General features: G+C 32.6%; 1 protein-coding gene and 1 pseudogene across 3 annotated transcripts in view; one reads left to right on the top strand and one right to left on the bottom strand.

The window, feature by feature from the left end:
• LOC116853277 (phospholipid-transporting ATPase ABCA1-like) overlaps positions 1-13,989 on the top strand; it is a 27,598-nt gene extending 13,609 nt beyond the window's left edge. For 2 of the 3 annotated variants that reach the window (XM_032834272.1, XM_032834271.1), the window contains exons 2-25: positions 1,101-1,723; positions 1,834-2,132; positions 6,571-6,729; positions 6,818-7,061; positions 7,200-7,367; positions 7,463-7,650; positions 7,752-7,922; positions 7,996-8,104; positions 8,173-8,327; positions 8,413-8,574; positions 8,653-8,724; positions 8,807-8,945; positions 9,035-9,272; positions 9,385-9,541; positions 9,672-9,885; positions 10,001-10,519; positions 10,608-10,733; positions 10,813-11,028; positions 11,121-11,393; positions 12,317-12,630; positions 12,691-12,838; positions 12,970-13,180; positions 13,279-13,492; positions 13,579-13,989. In XM_032834272.1, coding sequence (XP_032690163.1) covers positions 1,411-1,723; positions 1,834-2,132; positions 6,571-6,729; positions 6,818-7,061; positions 7,200-7,367; positions 7,463-7,650; positions 7,752-7,922; positions 7,996-8,104; positions 8,173-8,327; positions 8,413-8,574; positions 8,653-8,724; positions 8,807-8,945; positions 9,035-9,272; positions 9,385-9,541; positions 9,672-9,885; positions 10,001-10,519; positions 10,608-10,733; positions 10,813-11,028; positions 11,121-11,393; positions 12,317-12,630; positions 12,691-12,838; positions 12,970-13,180; positions 13,279-13,492; positions 13,579-13,794 — 5,025 coding nt within the window. In that variant the 5' untranslated portion in view covers positions 1,101-1,410 and the 3' untranslated portion in view covers positions 13,795-13,989. Of the gene's footprint in view, positions 1-1,100; positions 1,724-1,833; positions 2,133-3,958; positions 4,002-6,570; positions 6,730-6,817; positions 7,062-7,199; positions 7,368-7,462; positions 7,651-7,751; positions 7,923-7,995; positions 8,105-8,172; positions 8,328-8,412; positions 8,575-8,652; positions 8,725-8,806; positions 8,946-9,034; positions 9,273-9,384; positions 9,542-9,671; positions 9,886-10,000; positions 10,520-10,607; positions 10,734-10,812; positions 11,029-11,120; positions 11,394-12,316; positions 12,631-12,690; positions 12,839-12,969; positions 13,181-13,278; positions 13,493-13,578 lie in introns of those variants that run through there. The other variant, XM_032834273.1, reaches the window with a different exon arrangement.
• LOC116853280 lies at positions 13,830-17,395 on the bottom strand (annotated as a pseudogene).
• Between the last annotated feature and the right edge of the window lie 7,289 nt (positions 17,396-24,684).

Raw genomic sequence — 24,684 nt, 5'->3', positions numbered from 1 at the left:
AACTGAGTATTATTCACAGATGTCTAACCTCTCTGAAACCACCGAAATCAGCTGCCACTATGAACAGAGAGAAGCCTGAGAGCGGCCATGCCATATGCTTTGGCCGACACCGATTCTCGACCCAGTTGGGAGCGCCATCTGCATCCATTTTTGACTGGGAACTACGTTCCTCACATTCATTTTAATTTGGTGCGTGTCCATTCTACATCCATTTTCTGGCGGTTCGTGTCTGTGCTAAGCACATAATTGCATGATTGAGAACATCGACCATCGCGCACGGACTTATATTCAATTCAACACGCACATAATCTTCTTCCTCTGTACACATTGTCATAAATTTATTTGTACGTGTATGTGTATGTACGATATATGACTGTATGATATCAGTTGGAGCATTGTCACCATAAACTTCTACAAGCATTCGATACGCTTCAGCTGCACTTTTCTTCCAATTAAAGCAGAAAACTAAAACCTCCCGCAAATGCTGTCTAGTTAACACAAAATTTGACATATTCAACACAATAAAAAACAGGAGTTTTGTATGAAACTCAAAGCGATATAAACTGAATATTATTGACAGATGTCTAACCTCTCTGAAACCACCGAAATCAGCTGTCACTATGAAACATTTATAACAGCCAGAGCCATCTTTTGAAAACGGACCGAACTAATTTGTACTCCCAATATATATATATTTCTTTCACATAAATTTGTGAAAAATGAAAAGACAAATTCAATAAATTCAATAAAACTTTGACAGTTTTGTGTACGCTGTCTCTTTTTGTTGCTTCAATGGTAACATTGATCCAATTGATAAACTTTAAATGTCTTTGTTGCCAAGTATATGTTGTTTAAAATACATCAAAATTGCTCCTACTTTCTCATTAACTCAGTTTCTTATTCTGTTGAAGATATTTAAATCAATATTTTAATTATCCAGTTCCTCTTATAACATAGTTCCAGTTCCTCATTATAATTGTAAAAAGTGATTCCTTTTTGCATAATATATTAAATTTGTTAAAGTTGTAAAAATAATTCTTATCCGTAATTAAATATTATTAGACGTTACCACAGGCCTGTGATAAATCATGTTTTTCTAGGCAAAATTTACTATGACAATAGTTATATTCCACATCTAAGGGAAAACAGATAAATGGAATTGAATTTTTATATAATAACAAAAAACTATTGAAATAGATTGAGCATTTATACATTTTGTTGTGTACAAGGTCATGTATAAGATATTTATATAATATATGTTTGAAGTTGTAGCCAACATAAGTGCACATTTCTAATAATTTATTCAGAAGCTTTATGTACTTTCAATGATACGCAGCTATATACACTATTCATAGATTGAAATACTGTGTTGATTATTGAAAAACTTCTTTACAAAAGGCAATTTAAAAAATGGCTTCTAGACTAAAAATTTTTATATTATTATTGTATAAGGATTTAATAGTACGCATGAAACACTGGCGTATGATATTATTTTTCCAAATATTGCTACCTATTGCATTATTTTCATCATTACAAGCTTCGAGAGATTATAATGCTCAATTACCAATTAATGTAACAGAAAACACATACTATCCTATACAAACAAAGGATGATTTAATGAGTATTAATTATTCTTTGACCAAATTATATTATTTGCCAAGAAATGACTATACACGTAGGATTATGGAATCCACAAGATATTGCCTCGGACTCCTACCTGAAAGTAAGTTTAAAATATTTTTATATTTTTGAGACATAAGCAGAGAATTTCTTAAATTTTGTCTTTCATATATAAATATATCAATATAACTATCATTCTTTTTTTTTATACAGATATGCAAGGTTTCTTAAATGAAACTGAAATGGTAGCTACTTATATATTATCCCAAGCTCAAGATCCACTAATATCTGTTCTGGCAGTTGTTTTTGAACAATATAAACAAGATACTATAAAATATAAAATTAGACATTCCTGGAAGATTCCATCTAATTTACACCAAACTGAATGGCAAGAACATTTTGGTGATACAGCTACTATATATTTTGTTATGAACCCATTTGTGCAAGTCCAAATATGTATAGATGAAACATTTATAAATAAAAAGGCACCAGATTCCATGTCAAATATAAAGGTACTGCAAATATTTAAAAAAAATATATATATAAATATATGTAAACAATTTATAACCACGACCCAATCGGAAGCAAATATTTCTTAAACGTTTCTTCAAATATTTTTTTTTCATTTATTACTCATTTTCTCAACTCATTATAAAAAAATCATTATAAAAATATTTAGATAACATTTATTTAATATTTTTTTTCGTTAAATATTTATTTGGAATAATGATTTCAAAAAATATATTTTCAACGTTTTTATAACATTTATTTAATATTTATATAATATTAATTTATCATTTGTAATAATGATTTTTTAATAAACAATTTTTAAACGTTTTTATAATAAGTTTTAATGATTTATTTTTAATTAATTATTCTTTTAAAAAAATAATTTTTGTAAACACCCTTCACACACACATATACAAACTTTTTTTTAATATTTTTAAAATATTCTTTTATATTTTATATTCGTTTGACATAATGATTTTCATAAATATTTTTTAAACATTTCCTTAACACTTTTTAAATATTTATTTTACATTAATTATTCGTTTGAAATAATGATTTCAATAAACATTTTTAAACGTTTCTGTAACATTTATAAAAAATATATTTTACATTAATTAACATTTTCAGTTAACATTTTTTTAAATTTCATTTAACAATTTTTTAACCATTTCTGTAACATTTTTAAAACGTTTATTTTATATTTATTATTTGTTTTATATAATGATTTTAATAAATACTTTTTAAACAACTCCAAAATTTTTATTTTGTACTTATTATTCGTTTGACATAATGATTTTCATAAATATTTTTTAACTATTCAAAAAACTTTTATTTTGTATTTATTATTCGTTTCACATAATGATTTCCATAAATATTTCTCAAACACATTGTTTAAACATTTTTAAAATATTTATTTTACATTAATTATTTGTAGAAAATAATAATATAACATTTTTTAAACGTTTCTGTAACGATTTTAAAAACGTTTATTTAATATTTGTTATTCCTTTTATATAATGATTTTACTAAATATTTTTTAAACATTTTTAAACATTTTTAAAATATTTATTTTATATTTATTGTTCGTTTGATATAATGATTTTCATAAATATTTTTCAAACATTGTTTAAACAATTTTAAATATTTATTTTACATTAATTGTTCGTTGAAAATAGTTTCAGTTATCATTTTTTAAACATATCTGTAACGTTTTTAAAACGTTTATTTTATATTTATTATTTGTTATTTGTTTTATATAATGATTTTAATAAATATTTTTTTAAATATTTAAAAAATTTTTACTTTGTATTTATTATTCGTTTCACATAATGATTTTCATAAATATTTTTCAAATACATAGTTTAAACATTTTTAAAATATTTGTTTTACATTAATTTTGTAACGGCCTTGCGTTACGTGCGGGATAGTCTTAGCCGGTGTGGTCCGGGTTTCGTGTGTGAAATGAAAACCAGTGGTATAGGTGATAATAATTTGGAACTATATTCTAATCTCAAAGCTATTTACAATTATTTACAGGCGACGTTACGCCGTTGGCGCGTGGTCGCGTTTTTGCTCTCGTCGGGAGCCGTTGTTGTCGTCTCGCGATCAGCTGCGAGCGTCGAGGCGCGCGAGCGTCAGGCGGGACGCGGTCGGAATTGTTTCCGGATACGCTATTGTTCGTCGTTCGGAGTTCGTTGCCTCATCGGCTTTAATCTATTTATTTATCCTGGTTTTCCTTGCTGGTTTAAAGGCGCTCGTTGTCACCGTTATCTTACGCCCTGTATGCGTTCGCGATCGTAGGTGTTAGCGGCGTAGCGTGAGGAGGAAAAAGGATGCCGACGTCGCGTATCCACTTCGGTCGACGGAGCGAGGTACAGATAGGAAGCCGACGTCGCGTATCCTCTTCGGTCGGTAGAGCGGTATCGAGGAAAGGATGTCGACGTCGCGCATCCACTTCGGTCGACAGAGCGGTGTATGGAAACCGACGTCGCGTATCCACTTCGGTCGGTAGAGCGGTATCGGAGAAGGATGTCGACGTCGCGTATCCACTTCGGTCGACGGGATGTCTAGGATCTCTAGGAGTTTTGAGTTCTGGTCGGTCGTGCGCCTGAGAGGAGCTTTCCGATCAATCTCTCTCGATATCAATTTTCTGTCGGCTTTTATACAAAATTATAACAAACAGTTCGATTGTTTGTTGACCTTGCGGTTATTCCGCGCGCGGTTGTTCGGCGTTTTGTTAGTGATTGTTTCGGATGTCGTGACGCTTTCCGAATCGTCACAATTATTCGTAGAAAATAATAATTTGAGTTAATTTTTTAAACGTTTCTGTAACGATTTTAAAAACGTTTATTTTATATTTGTTATTTGTCTTATATAATGATTTTACTAAATATTTTTTAAACATTTTCAAAATATTTATTTTGTATTTTTTATTTGTTTGACATAGTGATTTTTATAAATATTTTTCAAACATTGTTTAAACATTTTTTAAATATTTATTTTACATTAATTATTCGTTGAAAATAATAATTTCAGTTAACATTTTTTAAACGACTTTAAAAACGTTTATTTTATATTTATTATTCGTTTTATATAATGATTTTAATAAATATTTTTTAAACATTTTTTAAACATTTTCAAAATATTTATTTTATATTTATTATTAACTTGACATAATAATTTGCATAAATATTTTTCAAACATTGTTTAAATATTTTCAAAATATTTATTTTACATTAATTATTCGTTGAAAATAATAATTTCAGTTAACATTTTTTAAACGACTTTAAAAACGTTTATTTTATATTTATTATTCGTTTTATATAATGATTTTAATAAATATTTTTTAAACATTTTTTAAACATTTTCAAAATATTTATTTTATATTTATTATTAACTTGACATAATAATTTGCATAAATATTTTTCAAACATTGTTTAAATATTTTCAAAATATTTATTTTACATTAATTATTCGTTGAAAATAATAATTTCAATTAACATTTTTCAAACGTTTCTGTAACGTTTTTAAAACGTTTATTTTATATTTGTTATTTATTTTATATAATAATTTAATAAATATTTTTGAAACATTTTTTAAACATTTTTAAATATTTAGTATACATGAATTATTTGTCACAAATAATGATTATAGACATTTTTTAAATCTTTTCGTGATATTTTAAAAATATTTTTAAAATATTTTAAAATTATTATTCTATGTGAATATTTAATGAAAAACAATATTTAATAAATACTATATATTAACAAAAAAATATTCAACAAAATTTTTTTGATAATCATTTTGAAAATGAATAATAAATGAAAAAATAACAATTTAGAAACATTTTTTAAATATTGGCTTTTGATTGGGTAGATAAATTAGAATTGGAATTTTGGGAGCATTGGAAATATAAAAAATGGGATTAAAATTGCGATTAATTTAATCCCATTTTAGATAGTCAACAAAAGCATCAAAGAAAAAGATTTTAAACAGGCAGTTAAAATGTTTTAATATTATTTAACAAGAATGGGTTAAACCTCATTTCTTTATTAAAAAAAAACATTTATTACATTTGAAATAATGTTTTGTTACCGTTATAAAAATGTTTTTGTAAATGTGAAAGAAATGAATTTTAAACAAATCTTATAAGGTTAAAAAAAATTACATTTAAAAATTAAATGTTTTTCTAATGAAAAAGAGAATGTATTCTATTATTTTTAACATTTTTGAAATGTTTGTCTAAGTTAATTTAGGTATTTAATTATTTAAAATAATGTTTAAACTTTAGTGACATATTAAATAAAATAGGCAAACCAACGCGTGTATTTGCTAGGTACATTATAATTATACTGTGAACACTGAAAGTATATTTTATAAGCATAAATTGTAAGAACATCGTTGGAGTCATTGGAATCACCGCGTACCGCTCGATCGTTAGGTTAAGCAACGCAGTCAGAATGGATGGGTGACAGGCAATACCGCTTCGGATTTGAAATTATCAAGGGAGGATTTGCGAAAGTTTTAGAGTTCCAAAAACATTTTTTTAACATTTTTTTAACAGAAAATGTTTTTGAAACGTTTTTATAAACGTTTATAAAAACATTAAAATAATGGATGTCCTATTTTTTTCATTACAAAAACATTTATTTTAATGTTTGAAATAATATTTTTTTGACGTTATAAAAAAATTTTGTTAACATTTAAAGAAAATGATTTTTAAATGTTTTATTATCGTTAAAAAAACATTATTTTTAACATTAAATAACGTTTTTTTAATTAAAAAAAAAAGAGGATTTGTCCCATTATTTTTAACATTTTTTAAAAATATTTTCTAAATGATTTTAAAACATTTTATAAACATTTTTTAATATTTTATTCTTGATTGGGGAAGTATTGGAAAACATATATAAAATCACTTTAGAATTTATATTTTTTCAGATGTCAATACAAAGAATGCCATATCCACCACATATTAAAATAGATGCTAGTGATACAATATTACGTGAAATGATGGCTATGTTTGTAGTTATAATTTTGGTAATTTCACTTTGTATTGAAGCCAACTATGCATCCCAGGAAAAGTTTATTGGTGTAACTGTTAGTATATAACTTCTGCTTGTATCTCACATATTTTTTAAATAATTCTCAACAAATTAAAATGCTACATCTGTTTTATTGTTTATAGGTTTTGATGGCAATGTACGGAGTTAACCTATTCTACAATTTATTAAGCTGGCTAACTACAGGGATATTACTTAGTAATTTATATATAATACCAACGATCATACTGTTTAAAAATAGTTTTAATAAAATAGATGTCCTAGCCTATTTGCACTATGGAAACGCATTTATATTTTGGCTTCTATTTACTGCAAATATTGCTCACCTTATATCTTTTGGTATGCATATTGCAGCATATTTTTCAAAACGTAAGTAATGTCTTATAAAATAATATTTATAAAATAGGTAAATTGGTTTTTATGTTAATATCATGCAAAAAATTCACTATGATAAAACGATAATATCTTTGATATTTTATTATATACTTAATATTTTTCTTTATACAGCACGTTTTGTGACAATTGTCTTATGGATTATCTATATAGCGGCACTTGTACTTTACAATAATTTACGGAGAGTAGAAATTTTTGGAGTTATACCATATTTTGGTATAATATTCCCAAATATTCTGCTCAATAGATTGTTCGAGGAATTAAATATATATGAGAGTAAACGTATGTAATTACTTACCAGCTCTTTTATATTAATTTTATCTTATTAGACAGATTTTGAGAAATTGTATCATTATAAAACACTTTTGTCTTTTTAGAAATTGGCATTCAGTGGGAGAATGTTTTTGTTCCTGGAAATGTGGCCTATGGTACGGTAGGAAGTATGGGTTTTATATTACTCTTTTCAATTTTGGGTATTCTAATACATTTTACACTCGCGGTTTATATAAATGCTGTACTCCCGGGTAAATACGGAGTCCGGAAAGAACCATTATATTTTTTGAAGGTAAATTTCCATACAAAAGTATTCTTAATATAATAGAAGTAAATACAATGTGCGTATAGAATATGTTATATAATTCTTCATATAATATTATTACTTTATAGTGTACGAGAAAGAGAAAGAATAAAATATCTCTCGATGAGGTAGTTAGCGAATTGGATTATGATAAAATAGTCAACGAAGATTTTGAGCCAGTATCAAGTGGCACGCTTACACCTGGAATACAAATACGTAATCTTAAAAAGACTTACACAACATGCTGGCTACGGAAATCTGTAAATTTACGTACCATAGATAGATATTACATTTTTTGCAATTCGTAATTAATGTTAAGCTATTTGATTTTAGCAAGTCCACGCATTAAAAGGGATTTCTGTTGACTTTTATAAAGGAGAAATTACTGCCCTGCTGGGACACAACGGGGCGGGCAAAACTACGCTTATGTCTATATTAACAGGTATTGTGTCACAAAATACTAAGGGAACACTATTTTTGTTGGGACTATATATTAGACTTATTTGACAGGTGTGACCAGCCAAACGGAAGGAAACGTATTTATAAACAACAAAAATATAGTAGAACATTTAGAGACTATTAGAAATAATTTAGGACTGTGCCCCCAGGAAAACATGTTTTTCCCATATTTAAATGTATTTGAGCAAATAGAATTTATCGGCATGGTAAGAAAATAATAAGATTAATATCTGTGAAATAAAGTATGTGAGATATGTGTGTTGACCATGTATGACTTGAATATAATAACAGTTAAAAGCTGAGAACAAGACCAGGCAGCAAATCAAGAAGGATGTAGATATTTTGCTTTCTAAACTGAAGCTTTCTGAAAAGAGGAATTTTCTCCCTAGCAAACTTTCTGGTGGTCAACAGAGAAGATTAAGTCTTGGGATGGCACTCATTGGCGACGCTAGCGTAAGTTCTGATCTAAATATATGTGTATGCATAACGAGTGTATTGTATTACATTGATCCTTTAAAATACTTTGCCTAGATCATTATTTTGGATGAACCAACATCGGGAATGGATCCTGAAATCAGAAGAGATACATGGGATATAATATTGGTAAGTAAGTTTATAAACTAAAATACTTCAACAACAATTCAACTGCTATAATATCTTATATTTTTTTACTTTCTTTTGCCAGAAACTTAGAGGAGAAAAAACAATATTGATTAGCACGCATAATATGGAAGAGGCTGACATACTTGGCGATAGAATCGCGATAATACATTCAGGTCGCCTTAAGAGTTATGGCACAGCGATGTTTTTGAAGAAACAGTACGGTAAGGCACATATTTTACACTTATTAATATTTAGCGATCTATAATTTGGACCGCTGCTCTTTGTATTACAATCTCATTCTATGTGTTAGGTCATGGGCATGTGGAAATTACTTTATCGGTTAAATCCTCGTGTAAACCAAAAAAAATCATGAATAAATTTCACTCGAAAATGCAACAACTCAGTATTGACAAAGAGAAGATTGTTTTGAATGTACCATATAGTGATTCTTTACCACAATCGCTGGATAGTGTAGAAAGTGAGAAAAAGAAATTGGGAGTTACTGGGATAAATGTATCATTGATTACTCTGGAACAAGTATTTCTAAAGTACGCTTAAATAATTAAAAAAAATAAATATATAATAATACTTATATTTACTATTTAGCTATTTATCGCATTTATCGCATTTATCGCATTTATCTACTTCTACTCGTTGTAGGATCGCAGAAGAAGATAATGGAAAGCATCTTAATGAGTTATTTACAGCGCCATTAGATAAAATTAAAAACAATGAGCTATACATACAATCAATATTAGCGTTATTTTCCAAAAAATTCACATATACGAGGAAAAATTTAAGCAACTTATTGATGATCGTATGTATTTTTCTGTCTTAATACTTTACAATAATGTCACAGAGATAGTTTATGTATTACGTTATTAATATGTGTCTCTGAAATTAAAAAGTTGCTTTTATTATTAATATTCTGCCGTTGATACTTTCAGCTGATTCTTCCTATCTTGTCGGTATTTTTAATAGCCTTAAGTCACAATTTATCGGATGATCGTACGGTCATTGTTCCGTTGAAACTTGACATGTACAGGTATCCTAGAGCTATATATTCTTCTGAGAATGAAACATTCGGTCAAATATATAGAAACACTGTTGAAGATTTTGGCGGATCTGTAGACGTAGTTTCGGGCACAACTGTTGCAAATGGTAATGTGCTGATAGCAATATAGATAGCACTATTAAAAAATACTATTTAACTTATTGACAATGAAGTATATTTTGTCATTTTCAGTAGAATGTATCTTATTTTTTCTTTTTTCAGCACTTCTAAATTTCTCCTTGAATAACATCGCCCAGTATCGTAACAACTTTATCGTATCTGCCGAATTTAATACTAATGGAGATGACATGTTGGTGAATGGTTTTTATTCAGGAACAGCATTCCACAGTGTGCCGTTGACAGTGAATCTCTTGAGTAATTCGTTGCTCAAGACTTTCGTTGGCGATAAACACTCGATTCATGTGTCTAGGGAACAATTACCGAACATACTAACCTCGATTAACACTGAAATGCCAGAAGCAAAATCATTTTTGCACACTTTGATATTTTGCGCATTTTTCTTTTTTACCGTGGCGCTTTTCGTAGAGCAACCTTTGCAGGAAAAGTCGACGAAAGTTAAGCAACTTCAACGCATGACAGGCGTTACATCTGTGTCATATTGGGGAACAATGTTCATTTTCGATTTTTTGATACTCACGGTGTGCGTGTTGCTAATTACTTTAACATTTTACATTATGGACGTTATTCTCGATATCCGTTTATACTATAGAATAGAAATAAGTAAGTCTATATATCAACCTATATCAGTTAAAACTAGTATTTTATGTTATTCTTTTTACGCTCATTCTCACTTGTGTTTCTTTTTCAGTGTCCACGATATTGCTTCTAGAATTGTTTGGTATTAATGCTTTGCTTATAGCGTATATATTTAGTTTTCTAAATAAATCAAAGAACACGGTAATAAACATTTTGTATCTTGCACCTTTTTGTTTTGGTAAGTTTACATGTTTCTGAATATGTTATTAAAAGTATGTTAAATAAAAGAAATATAGTCTGAACAATTTTTATTTCAGTTATAATACAATATCTTCTAAACGAATTGATGCATAGCTTTGACCAGCTTAAAGTATTACATATTATACAGAAAAAAATTGTACGACTAATTCCTTACGTAAGCTTGTACAATGGGCAACTGTTCTTTTTCAATATAGCTGAACAAAATGCAAGATGTCGCCGCCTGCCAAATAAATTTCACGAAATAACTTGTTTCGTCCGAGATCGTTGCTGTGGTAAGATTGTGCGATGCCTATATATAAGATATATTTTTAAACTGGTAATGAGATGAAGACGATAATTTACTTTCTCGTCATTCTTATTGCAGACTTAGATTGTGCGGATGGAATTTGCAGAAATCAAATGCCTTATTTTAAGAACTTTGAAGACGACATAAATTTCGAAGAGTGCATACTATATCTTGCTCTAACACCAATTTTATATTTTACTATATTGCTATTTTTAGAGGAGAAACTGTTCCCGTTGTTAGTCGCGAAAGTTACCAAATCGCAATTGAGAAATGCATGCAACACGATGGATGATCAAGTGAAGGAAGAGAAACATGTGGTAGCGTTAGAAATTAATAAAATCAACAGCAATGGTAAGATTAATTTTGAGTACCCAATAAGCAAATTGCGTGCAGATTGGCAGCAAACTTGATAAAAAACCCACAGCAAAACCATAACCATCTGTGTCTACATTAGGCTACGGCTTTGGCGACAGATCTTGCTCTCGGGCAATTGGTGCCAAATTTGCAGCAAAAACCGCGCAAAGCTTGCAGCGCAGCAAGATCTGCGCGGTTTCTGCCGTCAATCTGCCGTCAAATTGCTACAAGCTCTGCGCGGTTTTTGCTGCAAATCTGCAGCAATTATCCGACAACAAGCTCTGCCGCATATCTGGCGGCAATTTGGCAGCAAGATTTGATATAACAGATCCTGCATCAAATTTTTTATCTTTTTGCCATCAAAAGTTGATAGCAAGCTCTGCTCGAAATCTGTTCGCGCAAGTTTGGCTATCTGGGTATTTTCCATATAATAATACTCCAGTACGAAAGATTTAAATATACTTTTATACACTGAGAGAAAAATGTATGATATTTGGAACTATAATGGCACAGTAAAAAGATTATAGTTAGGAATATCTTTTTTATGGTAAATGTCACCATAATGTTTGTATAATATTTACAATATAAGCATAGTATAACTGACTCATATAAAACTTTTACTAAAAATTATAATTATTTGAAATAAAAAACATAGTAAGGTAGCAAATATTAAATGATAAGAGAAATTAATTATTTTATATAATCAATACAATTGGAATATTTGGAAAATATGGGTACATATAACTATATTCCCAAAGCGTGCTTTACTATACGCATAGAATAATAAGATGGTGACTATAAATGTGTGTTCATTCTGCTATATCTTCGTGTTTAGATGAACTATAAATATATGTTTGAGGCCAAAACAAACTATAAAATATAGTGAGATTATAGTTATTCCAACTATTTTTTTCCCTCAGTGTGTACAGACACAAGCATCGAACTAGAAGACATAAAAACAACTGCTACCACTAGTGGAAATAGTGAAACATTGCGAAGTCCAGTTAATGAGGGTAATAGTCTCTTTTTGGTATACGAATTAAGCAAATACTACGGAAAGTTAATGGCTGTAAAAGAAGTTAGTTTTCGAGTGAAGCCACGAGAATGTTTCGGGCTGCTTGGCGTGAACGGTGCCGGGAAAAGTACGACTTTTAGAATGTTAACTGGAGAAGAGATACCTAACAGCGGCATAATGTACTTAAAAAATGCGGACTTCCACACAAACAGAAAACAGGTAACGACGAGTCTCATATTCTAATATTGTTTCCAATATTAAAGAAATTTCTATTCACAGTATATGTCTGAGATGGGTTATTGTCCGCAAACCGACGCTTTAATTCCTTCCTTAAACACTTTTGATCATTTACGACTGTTTGCTCGTCTTCGCGGTATACCAAAGTCAAAAGTGGAATTGGAAGTTAACAAATGGATCAACAGACTAAGTGAGTCTACTATCATGTTAATAGACAATGGATAAAATGGACGATGTAGAGTTTTAAAAGAGAGCCGAATTCTGTATAAAATGCAGCAGTACATACAATGCAACAACACACCTCTACGTATTTTCTTTTAGACTTAACTGCTTGTATGTCGCAACCAAGCGATACTTATAGCGGCGGTAATAAGAGACGCTTAAATATCGCGATGGCTCTTATCGGTAATCCTACTCTCGTGCTTCTGGATGAACCCACAACCGGCGTCGATCCCGCGGCCAGAAGATCGCTGTGGAATACTTTGAAGTCTTGTCAGGCAGCCGGACAATCCATTATACTTACGTCTCACAGGTGAATCCAATACAATTGTTCTAGTATTTCGAATATTCGCTTTGGAATCTTGATGATATTCGTAGGAGCAAATATTAACACAGCACATTATTCGACAGTATGGAGGAATGCGAGGCACTTTGCAATCGACTAGTTATCATGGTAGAGGGAAAATTGGTTTGCATTGGCGCGTGCCAGGAACTGAAACAACGATTTGGAGCAGGATACAATATTCATATAAAACTGAATCCGGGCCGTTCGGATGAGGAAGCCAAAAGCATTAAAAATATCATTGAGTCTACTTTAACGTGCAATATCACAGACGAAAATTTGGTAATAACATATTTATATTCTTTGTATTGTGTTTCAGGAGTTTCTTTTTTTTCATTTGCATTAATTTTTACATGTCTTTTTTGCAGAGTTTACTCGCCTATCACGTAACCGATTGCGACACAACGTGGGAAAAAATGTACAGTACAATGAATGACGTGAAGCAAAGATACAATTGCATCGAGGATTATGCAGTTTCTTCGGCGACCTTAGAACAGCTATTTATACAATTTGCAAGAGGAGTTGAACAGCTGCAGCCTATAGAATCGTCAAATCAAGTTGCTAGTCATGAAGAAAAAATATAAAAGTATAAAAGTATAAAAGTCGAATTTGACTTGCTCTATAAGTATTCCAATATACAGGGTGTTCCACAACTGGTAGAACCCTGATAAGTTCGGTCTAAGTTTGGTCGGTCCCTGATAAGTACTACCACCTCGACCGCCTTCTTTAAGATTACATACGAGATAGATAGTAAAAATAAATGTAATAAATGTATTAAATGTAATAAATGTATTAAATGTAATAAATGTATTAAATGTAATAAATGTATTAAATGTAATAAATGTATTAAATGTAATAAATGTATTAAATGTAATAAATGTATTAAATGTAATAAATGTATTAAATGTAATAAATGTATTAAATGTAATAAATGTATTAAATGTAATAAATGTATTAAATGTAATAAATGTATTAAATGTAATAAATGTATTAAATGTAATAAATGTATTAAATGTAATAAATGTATTAAATGTAATAAATGTATTAAATGTAATAAATGTATTAAATGTAATAAATGTATTAAATGTAATAAATGTATTAAATGTAATAAATGTATTAAATGTAATAAATGTATTAAATGTAATAAATGTATTAAATGTAATAAATGTATTAAATGTAATAAATGTATTAAATGTAATAAATGTATTAAATGTAATAAATGTATTAAATGTAATAAATGTATTAAATGTAATAAATGTATTAAATGTAATAAATGTATTAAATGTAATAAATGTATTAAATGTAATAAATGTATTAAATGTAATAAATGTATTAAATGTAATAAATGTATTAAATGTAATAAATGTATTAAATGTAATAAATGTATTAAATGTAATAAATGTATTAAATGTAATAAATGTATTAAATGTAATAAATGTATTAAATGTAATAAATGTATTAAATGTAATAAATGTATTAAATGTAATTAAATATAATAAATGTATTAAAAATAAATGAAAAACATACTTTGATCTCAAATGTAATAACAACAATAGTCTATAATTGATTACGTTCAGAGTCCATAGATTACCTCCACTAGGATAGCCACCTCCTTCCTGCGAATATTCTCTGTCTTGATTTATTTTTCGCCTCTGGCTTCGGCGGCGAACTCAACGCCTCGTTGAATTTCCGATGGAATTGGAGGGCGGTGTCGGCAAATGGGCGCTTTGAGGATGAAAACCATGCTCGTCTGCCATGCACGTGATTGAGTATTGTATACCATCGGATGCGGATAAGAGAAGGATTTGCTCACCGACTCGAACTCACCTGTAATCAACGCGCATCAGTTTATTTTGATGCAATATATTGTCGGGTCGACACGTTACGACATGACACTCCATGGTTCTTTTATTTAGCAGCTCTTTACTTTCTTAATATTCAGAACTTACGAAAGTGCAAGAATCAATATGTCAAAGACCAGTGAATTAATTGAAAAATGGAGATTGGGAAGTGAGCAGTCTTTCACCTTGCCAATGGCCCGTTTCTTGAACAGAGATGCCGTTTCCAGTTTCATAGCTGAATTGATAATTTCCGTCGCCAGCGTTCTCGTTACTGTAAGAGATGATTGGTATGTCCTGACCGCCGGGTCCGCCTAGCTGAAATGAAAAACAATAAGAGTGACATAAATGTAAACTTCATTCGAGATGAAACAATTTTTATTTTATTTTAAGCACAATTTTTAAAGACGAGGTGTAAAAGAAGATTTCATTCAATTCATCAATCATATAGTAATCGCAACAGAAATTTGAATATCATAGAAATAAAATAGAAATATATAATCGCGCGTAACATATTAAAATAATAGAAATTTAATTTTTAGAATAAGAGCTGTGTGGCGTGTATGTTAAATTATATATATATATATATATATATATATATATATATATATATATATATATATATGCGCAAACTCTGTTTCCTTTTTCAATTTGGTTCTGACTTTCCGCCTGGATAAACGCCACTGCCGCCACCTCCAGAACCGAGTCCATTATGGCCACCAAATTCGCCAGGTACACCAGGTCCACTAGGTACACCATAGGTAGTACCAGGTCCATCGGGCCCACCATCTGGACTACCAGGGCCACCGCGTCCTAGAGGAGGAATCAGTCTCGTTCCACCTGCACTTCAGGCGCTACCGGGCGTAAGATAAGTGCTGTCCAGCCGTGCAGCGTAGCATGTGCTGACGATGGTCAGCAGCGCGATGATAAGCTGCTGAAATCATTAAAAAATATATAAAGTTTTGAGTTAAAAAAAATCACAAAATACCGATGTGAGTTAAACCATAGAATGATGAGGGCATACTAGGTGGTGGCACCCTTATAGAAATATCATACTAAGAATCATTGATAATTACTTATTTTCAGTATTAAAAATACTGGATAATAAGTAATTATCAATGATTCTTAGTATGATATTTCTATAAGGGCGGAACGCCGTGCGTTCGAGATCTGCGTATCTTTTCGTTCCAGAGAGAGAAAAATATCGAGAGCGCGGTTCTGCTAGGCCAGGACTCGAACTCGGGTCTTTCGCTTGCCGGACGACTGCTTTAAACCACTGAGCTACCTGACGCTCACGACACTCTCCTCTCCCTAGATAACGCTCAGAGATGCTGTTCGGAAGCGACATCTCTGGCGCGATGATCTCTGGCGAGAGTTGGTCTAAGTAAGACGCTTGCGCTTTACATCCGTTTCACGGCATAAGAAATAAAGAGATACAAAATGAGATAGGGGAAGATCGGGTAGTAGCGGATAGCGGTTAGTATCGGACAAAAGTTGTTTCAAGCTTTTGCCGCTAAAGGCAGCACCTGCGAAAAGCGTCAGCTGTACCTCCCTCCTTCAGTCAACACGCCGATTGTTTTACAGGTGCTGCCTTCAGCGGCAAATGCTTGAAACAACTCTTGTCCGATACTAACCGCTATCCGCTACTACCCGACCTTCCCCTAATTGCTCGAGAGCGTCTGTTAAACATCTCCAGATTAGGCAATTGAGCGATGTAATTATAATAAAGTTCCATTTTTCTCAGACTCCTTTTCACAAAGTTTTATATGAAACGGAAATCCCACGGTAATCGTTGAAGAATCGCCCACGCGAGACAACTCTTGAGCGCATCGCTCAGCACGACGCTCGTGTACTTCCGATTCGCGGTCGCTTCGGGGCGGAAAATTCAGTCTGTGACCGGAAGTACGAGCGGGAAACTTGCAGGTTATACGACTCGTATCATCTCGCTGACTTTGTCCGTACGCTCGTCGATCAAATTCCAGCGATATTACTCATCGTACTGCAGCGGGACATCCAAGTGTGTATCGCCAAAACGACAAAGGTAATTGGTCTGTGAGAATCCAGGTCGTATCCAGTATGCTTATCCCGCTGCTTATGCCACCGATCCCGCAGAGGATCGTCTTCCTTCCACCCACCGATGAGAAACCGCGCGTGCGAATGCCCATATAGGGTCGCCAGTAGTGACAACGAAGCCAACACTTGGCCGAACCTGTGGCACCCAACTATCGGCCAGATTTCTGTCAGTCAGTACTGACCCAATGCTGACAAATGACAGGCTGCCGACGCTTGGCCGACACACATGGCAGCTAACCGTCGGCCGGACTTCTGTCAGCCAGTATTCAGCCATTACTGACAAATGAAAGAGTGCCGAAAACCAACGCTCTGCCAACGTATGGCACCCAATCATTGGCCGAACTTCTGTCAGCCAGTATGCAGCCATTACTGGCAAATGAAAGACTACCGAAAGCCAACGCTCGGCCAACGTATAGCACCCAATCGTCGACCGGACTTCTGTCAGCCAATATTCAGCCATTACTGAGAAATGAAAGACTGCCCACCAATATAGAACGATCCGGTTTTATGACGAAAGCCTGGCCGACGATTTGCAACAATACATTAGTCAAAATTTAATTTGCCTATATAGGTAAGCTAATATACGTTAAGCCATTGATACCCCTTATAGAAATATCATACTAAGAATCATTGATAATTACTTATTTTCAGTATTAAAAATACTGGATAATAAGTAATTATCAATGACTTAGTATAATATTTCTATAAGGGACGTCAGCGGTAAATATTGTATTCTGATTAATATTAATTTCTTAATGTAAATTAAAATTAATATATTAATTAACATTGAAATATTAATTAAATGGACACTAAAATAATTTCATAAACTAACAATTATCTTAGTCACTACAGAATTTTGGCAGACATATGGCTGTTACACATTGACATAGCAACTACTGTTGTTATAATTCGTTTGCAAAAACTGCCACAGTACCGGATTACGAAAGAATGACCAGGGTACGAAAACAGCAAATAACAATGATCTAGCAATGATATACCCTTATAGAAATATCATACTAAGAATCATTGATAATTACTTATTTTTAGTATTAAAAATACTGGATAATAAGTAATTATCAATGATTCTTAGTATGATATTTCTATAAGGGTCGTTTAACACTAGAACGGCGGCTGGCTCATTTTTTACTTATTTCTAAATGTTTTTTCCTATTTTTTTTTTTTTTTTTGGACTTTCATGTGGAGAACTAGGTTTTCTTAACTTTTATTAATTAGGAAGTAATGAAAAGTCAGGGAAACCTGGTCCTCCAGATGAAACTGTAGAAAGGTGGGAAAAGAAAGAGCTCTCTTACAAATGGATCACAAACGACCCAGTCGTCCTTGTAGCGTTAGAATGAAATTCATTACAGAAAACAATACTTACCAGGAAAACAGAAAAGTAGGACAGTTGTCAGAGAAGCGCAGGGGAACATCGGGATGTCGCCACAGGAACGCAGACGCAGGAAAATTATCGAAGAAGAGCAGGAGAACGCCGCTGAATGCCGCCGTAGAAAAGGATTCTTCTGGAAACAGTTGAAAACGTAACAACCCTTATAGAAATATCATACTAAGAATCATTGATAATTACTTATTTTCAGTATTAAAAATACTGGATAATAAGTAATTATCAATGATTCTTAGTATGATATTTCTATAAGGAAAGTATAGAATTTATAATGAACTGAGCCGTTTACGATTGACAAGTGAATTCACGAGCGCACGAAATAAAGCGTACTGGTATATTGAATATATTACATACTTATTCCGTAGATAATTCCTCCTCTTTCGCCCTCCTTCGCGATCGGCAGCTTCGGACAACCATCGACTGAGAATGGTAGGAAATTTTTTATATTCCCCGCTGCGTCCAAATTTTTCTAGCAATAAATATATATTGTCTGCAACAAATATATATATATATATATATATATATATATATATATATATATATATATGTGAGTGTGTATATGTGTGTGTGTAAATATTTACGGTTATTATATTGCTATAAAAAATATGTACCGTGATACTAACCATTTAAACATGAATATGTTTGCATATTCCCTTATAGAAATATCATACTAAGAATCATTGATAATTACTTATTTTCAGTATTAAAAATACTAGATAATAAATAATTATCAATGATTCTTAGTATGATATTTCTATAAGAGTTACTGAAATTTTTCTTTCTGGCACTATGGAACTGTCTAAAAGCGGAATATTCCGTTTCTACCGCCTTAGAGATAGTTGCTGTCATCGCTTTCTTAACGCTATTTCTTATGCACGTCTCTCCAAATAATAACGTGCGGTAAAAATTGACCTATGAATACAAAATAGTTACAATACGTGTATATAATAACGTTATTTCAATGCTTTACTCACCAAAGCTTTTTTATTTGGTAATTATTTACTTTAGGGGACCCACCTCTGATGACCTTGATCTTGATATATATTATCAAGAATACCTTCCTGAGTGACACTCAAGAAGTTTTAACCGTCGCTCGTTTTTTATTAAAAAGTTATTGACAAAACAAGTTATATATATAGAATATAGATTTCTTTGACACCGTATAGATAGAATTGCTTCAGTTTGTCTATACCTTTAGTTCTTGTTTATATACAAACATTCTCACTTTAAAGTTAGAATTGTACATATATGTAGACAGTTACTCTTCAGTTACCGTTTAGAAGTAAGCACTTCTAGTTCAATATGTTGTATCACGAATTACTACACTTAACACATAATTACACTGAACTAGTTAAATATTTAGCTGAAAAAGGAGTCATTCGAGATCAAACAAAGTGTCCACAGTGCAATGCAATTATACATTTGAATACTCATCTGTCGCAGTCTCTTATTTTTCACTGTACTGGAAAGTATTATAAACAAATTCGTGGTAGGAAACGAAAATGACAAACGTGCAATTTCAAAATTAGTGCTCTAATAAGGACATGGTTTGCGCGTGCTGCATTAAATTTACCTGACATATGTCGTTTGATTTGTTATTTTACATTGTTAAATACTCCACGTCAATTATTTTTGCAAACAGAATTAACCATGTCATCTCGCACAGTTGTTGACTGGGTAAATTTTTGTCGTGAGATACGTTTTATAACTTTAATATTAGCATTATATACATATACACATAGCCAAACATATATAAATAAACATACACGCAAGAAAATATATATGTATATAAATATAAATACATAGCTTCTAGCACAATATCAAATGGTGAAACACAAATAGGCAGTTCAAACGTAATTGTAGAAATTGATGAAGCAAAGTTCGGTAGCCGAAAATATCATCGTGGACGCCTTATAAGTGAACAATGGTTATTTGGAGCTATGGAACGAGACACTCGTCGCTTTTTTGTTGTACCCCCCTTATAGAAATATCATACTAAGAATCATTGATAATTACTTATTTTCAGTATTAAAAATACTGGATAATAAGTAATTATCAATAATTCTTAGTATGATATTTCTATAAGGGAAGAAAGTGAACCATAGCGAAAATTTTGTTGATCCACATACAGGAGTACACCCTAAATATCGAGCGTCTATGGCGTGATATTCGAGGTGGAATTCCACGATACGGTACCCGAAAAGAGCATTACATTCATTATATAACAGAATTTATTTTCAAACGTAAATATCAATATGACGAACGTATTGATAAGTTCTTTGAAATCATAACTTCATTGTATCTTCTTCATGATAATTAAATAGAATATGATTAAAAAATATAATTATTTTTGCATAATTCCTTCGTAATAAATCGAATAATATATTCAAAACGGTACATGTTTATGTGCAAGAGAGGGGTTCTGCCCATCTCTTCGTACCTCCTGCTATACACACACACACACACACAGTGCTTGCCAGCAAGCGCGCTCGCCCGCCCGACAGGGCGGGCTCGCGGTGAGTGCATATATTCATGTTATATATATGTATATTCACCCACCACGAGCCCGCCCTGTCGGGCGGGCGAGTGCGCTTGCTGGTGAGCAGTGTGTGTGTGTGTGTGTGTGTGTGTGTGTGTGTGTGTGTGTGCGTGCGTGCGCGCGAGCGTATGTGTAGCAGATATCTTCCCAGCTTACAAATTCGATGTTTTTGTATATACGGTGTCCAAAAGTTATATTCATTTTGTGCAACATTTTTTGTTAATAACTTTTTAATAAAAAACGAGCGATGGCTAAAACCTTCTGAAAGTTACTTAGGAGAGTGTCCTTGATAATATATATCAAGATCAAGGTCATCGGAGGTGGGTCCCCTAAAGTAAATAATTACCAAAAACGCAATTAAAATACAGGGAAAACATCAATATATTCGTATGTAATGTGATACAAAATATTAACGAATATAAAAGAATGAATTACCTAAAAGAATGAACCCTTACTGTGCCGTACGTGATAGAGATGTGCTATTTTGGTCACAAAATTTATGATACGTGTTTTCCACGTTGTACGACTATAACTAAAATAATTTAGTAAATTAAGTAATTTATAAAATAATCGGGAATTAGATGGTTGTCCGTCATATTTGATATGGTTTTGTTAGTGATACTATGAGATTAAATTATATTTAATTGTTTATTATGAAGTTATATGTTACGAAACTGTTACGTTATATGTTACAAAACTTTACGTTGTGTAGACGTTACACAAAAATAGGCCTGTTAATATACATAATGTTTATATTCTGTACAAGTGTAGAATATTGGTTCTTATTGTATCATCCCTCAGGAAAAATTACTTTCGGAAAGTTATAGTTTTTATATACGTGTATATACGCATATATATATATCTGACTTTTCTTTTATTATATGAAATATTTAGACTAAATAGTTTATTTGTGTAATTGTACTGAATAATATTATAAAAAAATAAAATTACTGCTTTGGCTGCATATGAGGACAATAAAAAACACTTAGTATCAGTTGAAGAAGGTGATACACTAGAAACCTGGAGGTATCTGTAGTTCTCGAGTTTGCGTTCCAACTAATACTGAGTAAATTTTATGGTGTAAAAATAATGAAAAAAACAATTACAAGACCTAAATTTCATTTAAAATCAACATAAATTGATGTTTAAGAGTCAAAGATATTTAAAAGTCGATATATCATAAAAATTATATTATTGTTGTACAATAATATAAAGTTGTACAAAGTTTCAGTTACTGTGCTAAAGAAAACTGTTGAAAGATGTTCAAATTAACTGTGAGATTTTTATAGTATACTGAACAGTTTCTCTATAGTATTTACTTCAGCTTTCCTACAATTTTTACAGTTATTACGTTCTGGAGAAGAACGCAACGTGACGAAAAGCCTCGGCCGTACACGCAGGTCGACCAACGAGTCAACGACCAAAAGGGTCGTTTTACACGCGTGTTGACGTACGGCGAGTGGTCCTTTTCCGATCAGAGAACCGAATCTCTTTATCGCGGGACGGACCACCCTTATAGAAATATCATACTAAGAATCATTGATAATTACATATTATCCAGTATTTTTAATACTGAAAATAAGTAATTATCAATGATTCTTAGTATGATATTTCTATAAGGGCAAGAGCGGATAATCAAAGGGAAAGGAGGTTAGAAAATAAAAATAAAATTTGGAATAAAAATTGAAACTTGGAATTTAAGATAACATTAATTAGTTACATTTATTTCTTGTGGCTCGTTACAATTTTATCCTCCACGGTTCATTACAAATTGAAAGGTTACAGTTATAATAAAAAATTATGGGCTTGTGTGTGAGTGTGTGTGAATGTGTATGTATAGCGTGCGGATTAAAGAGATTTAGTCACCCGGATAATTGGCGGGTGAAGGCGGTGAGGAGTAAGATAGTGGAAGAGGTAGAGGAGAAGATGGAGAAAGTTAGAAAGGGTGCGGATCGGATGTGAGTGGCAGCAGGTGGAAAGGAAAGGGGGGTAAATTGTTTGAATCTAAGTATCGTCCCAAATCGTTGCGAATTATTCGCCGTAGGGGAGATCAGTGGCGAAGAACAATAGCCTCAATGTATGGAGAGCGGCGTGCAGATCGAAGTACTGGTGGGAAGATCGGCGACCCACTAGAGTGAAGCCCCGTGAAGTTAGCCCCCAATATTCGAAAAAATACAATTTCTACACCTAATTCGTTTGCTTATCGTTTGCACATGTTTGCACATCAAGAATTTTCGTTTGCACACCTCTAGTTTCAAAGTTATTGAAAAAACAATTTTGGGGGGGCCAACTTTACACTAGCCCCCCAACATTCGAAAAAGTAAACTTTCTTCAGCTCAAACGATTGCACATTGTTTGCACATGTTTGCACATCAAGAGTTTTTGTTTGCACACATTTAGTTTAAAAGAAATTTAAAAATCAATTTGGGGGGGCTAACTTCACACTAGCCCCCGAAGTTGCTCAAATTTGACTCACAATGCATGTAATCGATAGATTTTCGTTTGCACATTTCGAAACCTCAAATTTTTGTTTGCACACTTCTAAGAAAAAAGTTATTTGACTTTAAACTTTGGGGAGGCCAAACTCACACTTGCCAAAATTTATGACTGCAAAATAAAATTGTTTGACGTATAATATCATTATATCTTTGTTTGCACATTTCGAAACAAGTCAAATTTTCGTTTGCATACCTCTAGAAAAAAAGTTATTTAACATTGAAATTTACACTTGGCGAAACCTAGGTTAAAATTGGAGAAAAAAATTTTCTGACGCATGATATCGTTAGATTTTCGTTTGCACATTTTGAAACAAGTCGAGTTTTCGTTTGCACACCTCTAGAAAAAAAATTATTTAATATTGAAATTTGGGAGGACTAACTTCACACTTGTCGAAACCTTTTTTTTTTATAACTTTGAGGAAAATGCATTACGCATCCCCCGGAGACTCGGGGAGGTCTTCGAAGGTATGTGGGACTCTCCTCTCCCCAAAAGAGGTAGGAGAGGTATACCCTCTAAAAACCCCTGGGTGTGTCCTACTCTGCGCGAACGGAGCGACTCCCTGGCATCACCTTTCAGTATTCTTCAGGAGGCCGCTCTGTGCTAGCGTTAGAACGCTTCTAACCCGGGGAAGAGGGTTGGCGGCGGACAAAATCCCAGCCAGCCTCCCACCCCACCTAGTATGCCAGTCGTGACATTTGCGCGACGAGAGGCGGACACAAGACCTCTCGCCGCACCCCTCCCGTTGGCTGGGGGGGGGGTTTGGGGTTGTCGACGGCAGGTGTCCCCGCCTGCCGGCGACCCCCTCCCCGGAACTCCACTCTATCACCCACTGAGGGCCGGGTGAGGAGACGCCCCAGGGCACGCCACCAAGATCGGAGGGCGCGTCCGAACATCCCCCCGCCCCCCCCCCGCGGGTGAGTAGGCTCCATTTCTAATTCGGGAGTCCTAACCTCCGGATTGACCCGTCCAGGCGGCGGGCAGCCGGAATGACCGCCACGCCGGGTAAGGGCATTCCTCCGTGGGTGGGAGGAGAAACCCCTCAGGTGGGGTTCCCCTGTAGCCTGTATCTGAGGTGAGCGGGAAGGGACGGAGACGGGGACGCCCTCTGCGATCTCGCCTTACA

Source organism: Odontomachus brunneus, unplaced genomic scaffold (assembly GCF_010583005.1).
Source record: "Odontomachus brunneus isolate Ranch 3 - 2012 unplaced genomic scaffold, Obru_v1 Obru_scaffold_299, whole genome shotgun sequence".
In the NCBI taxonomy this organism is placed as follows: Eukaryota; Metazoa; Arthropoda; class Insecta; order Hymenoptera; family Formicidae; genus Odontomachus; species Odontomachus brunneus.
Note: the sequence above shows the minus strand (reverse complement) of the source record. Positions and strands in the feature narration are given on the sequence as shown.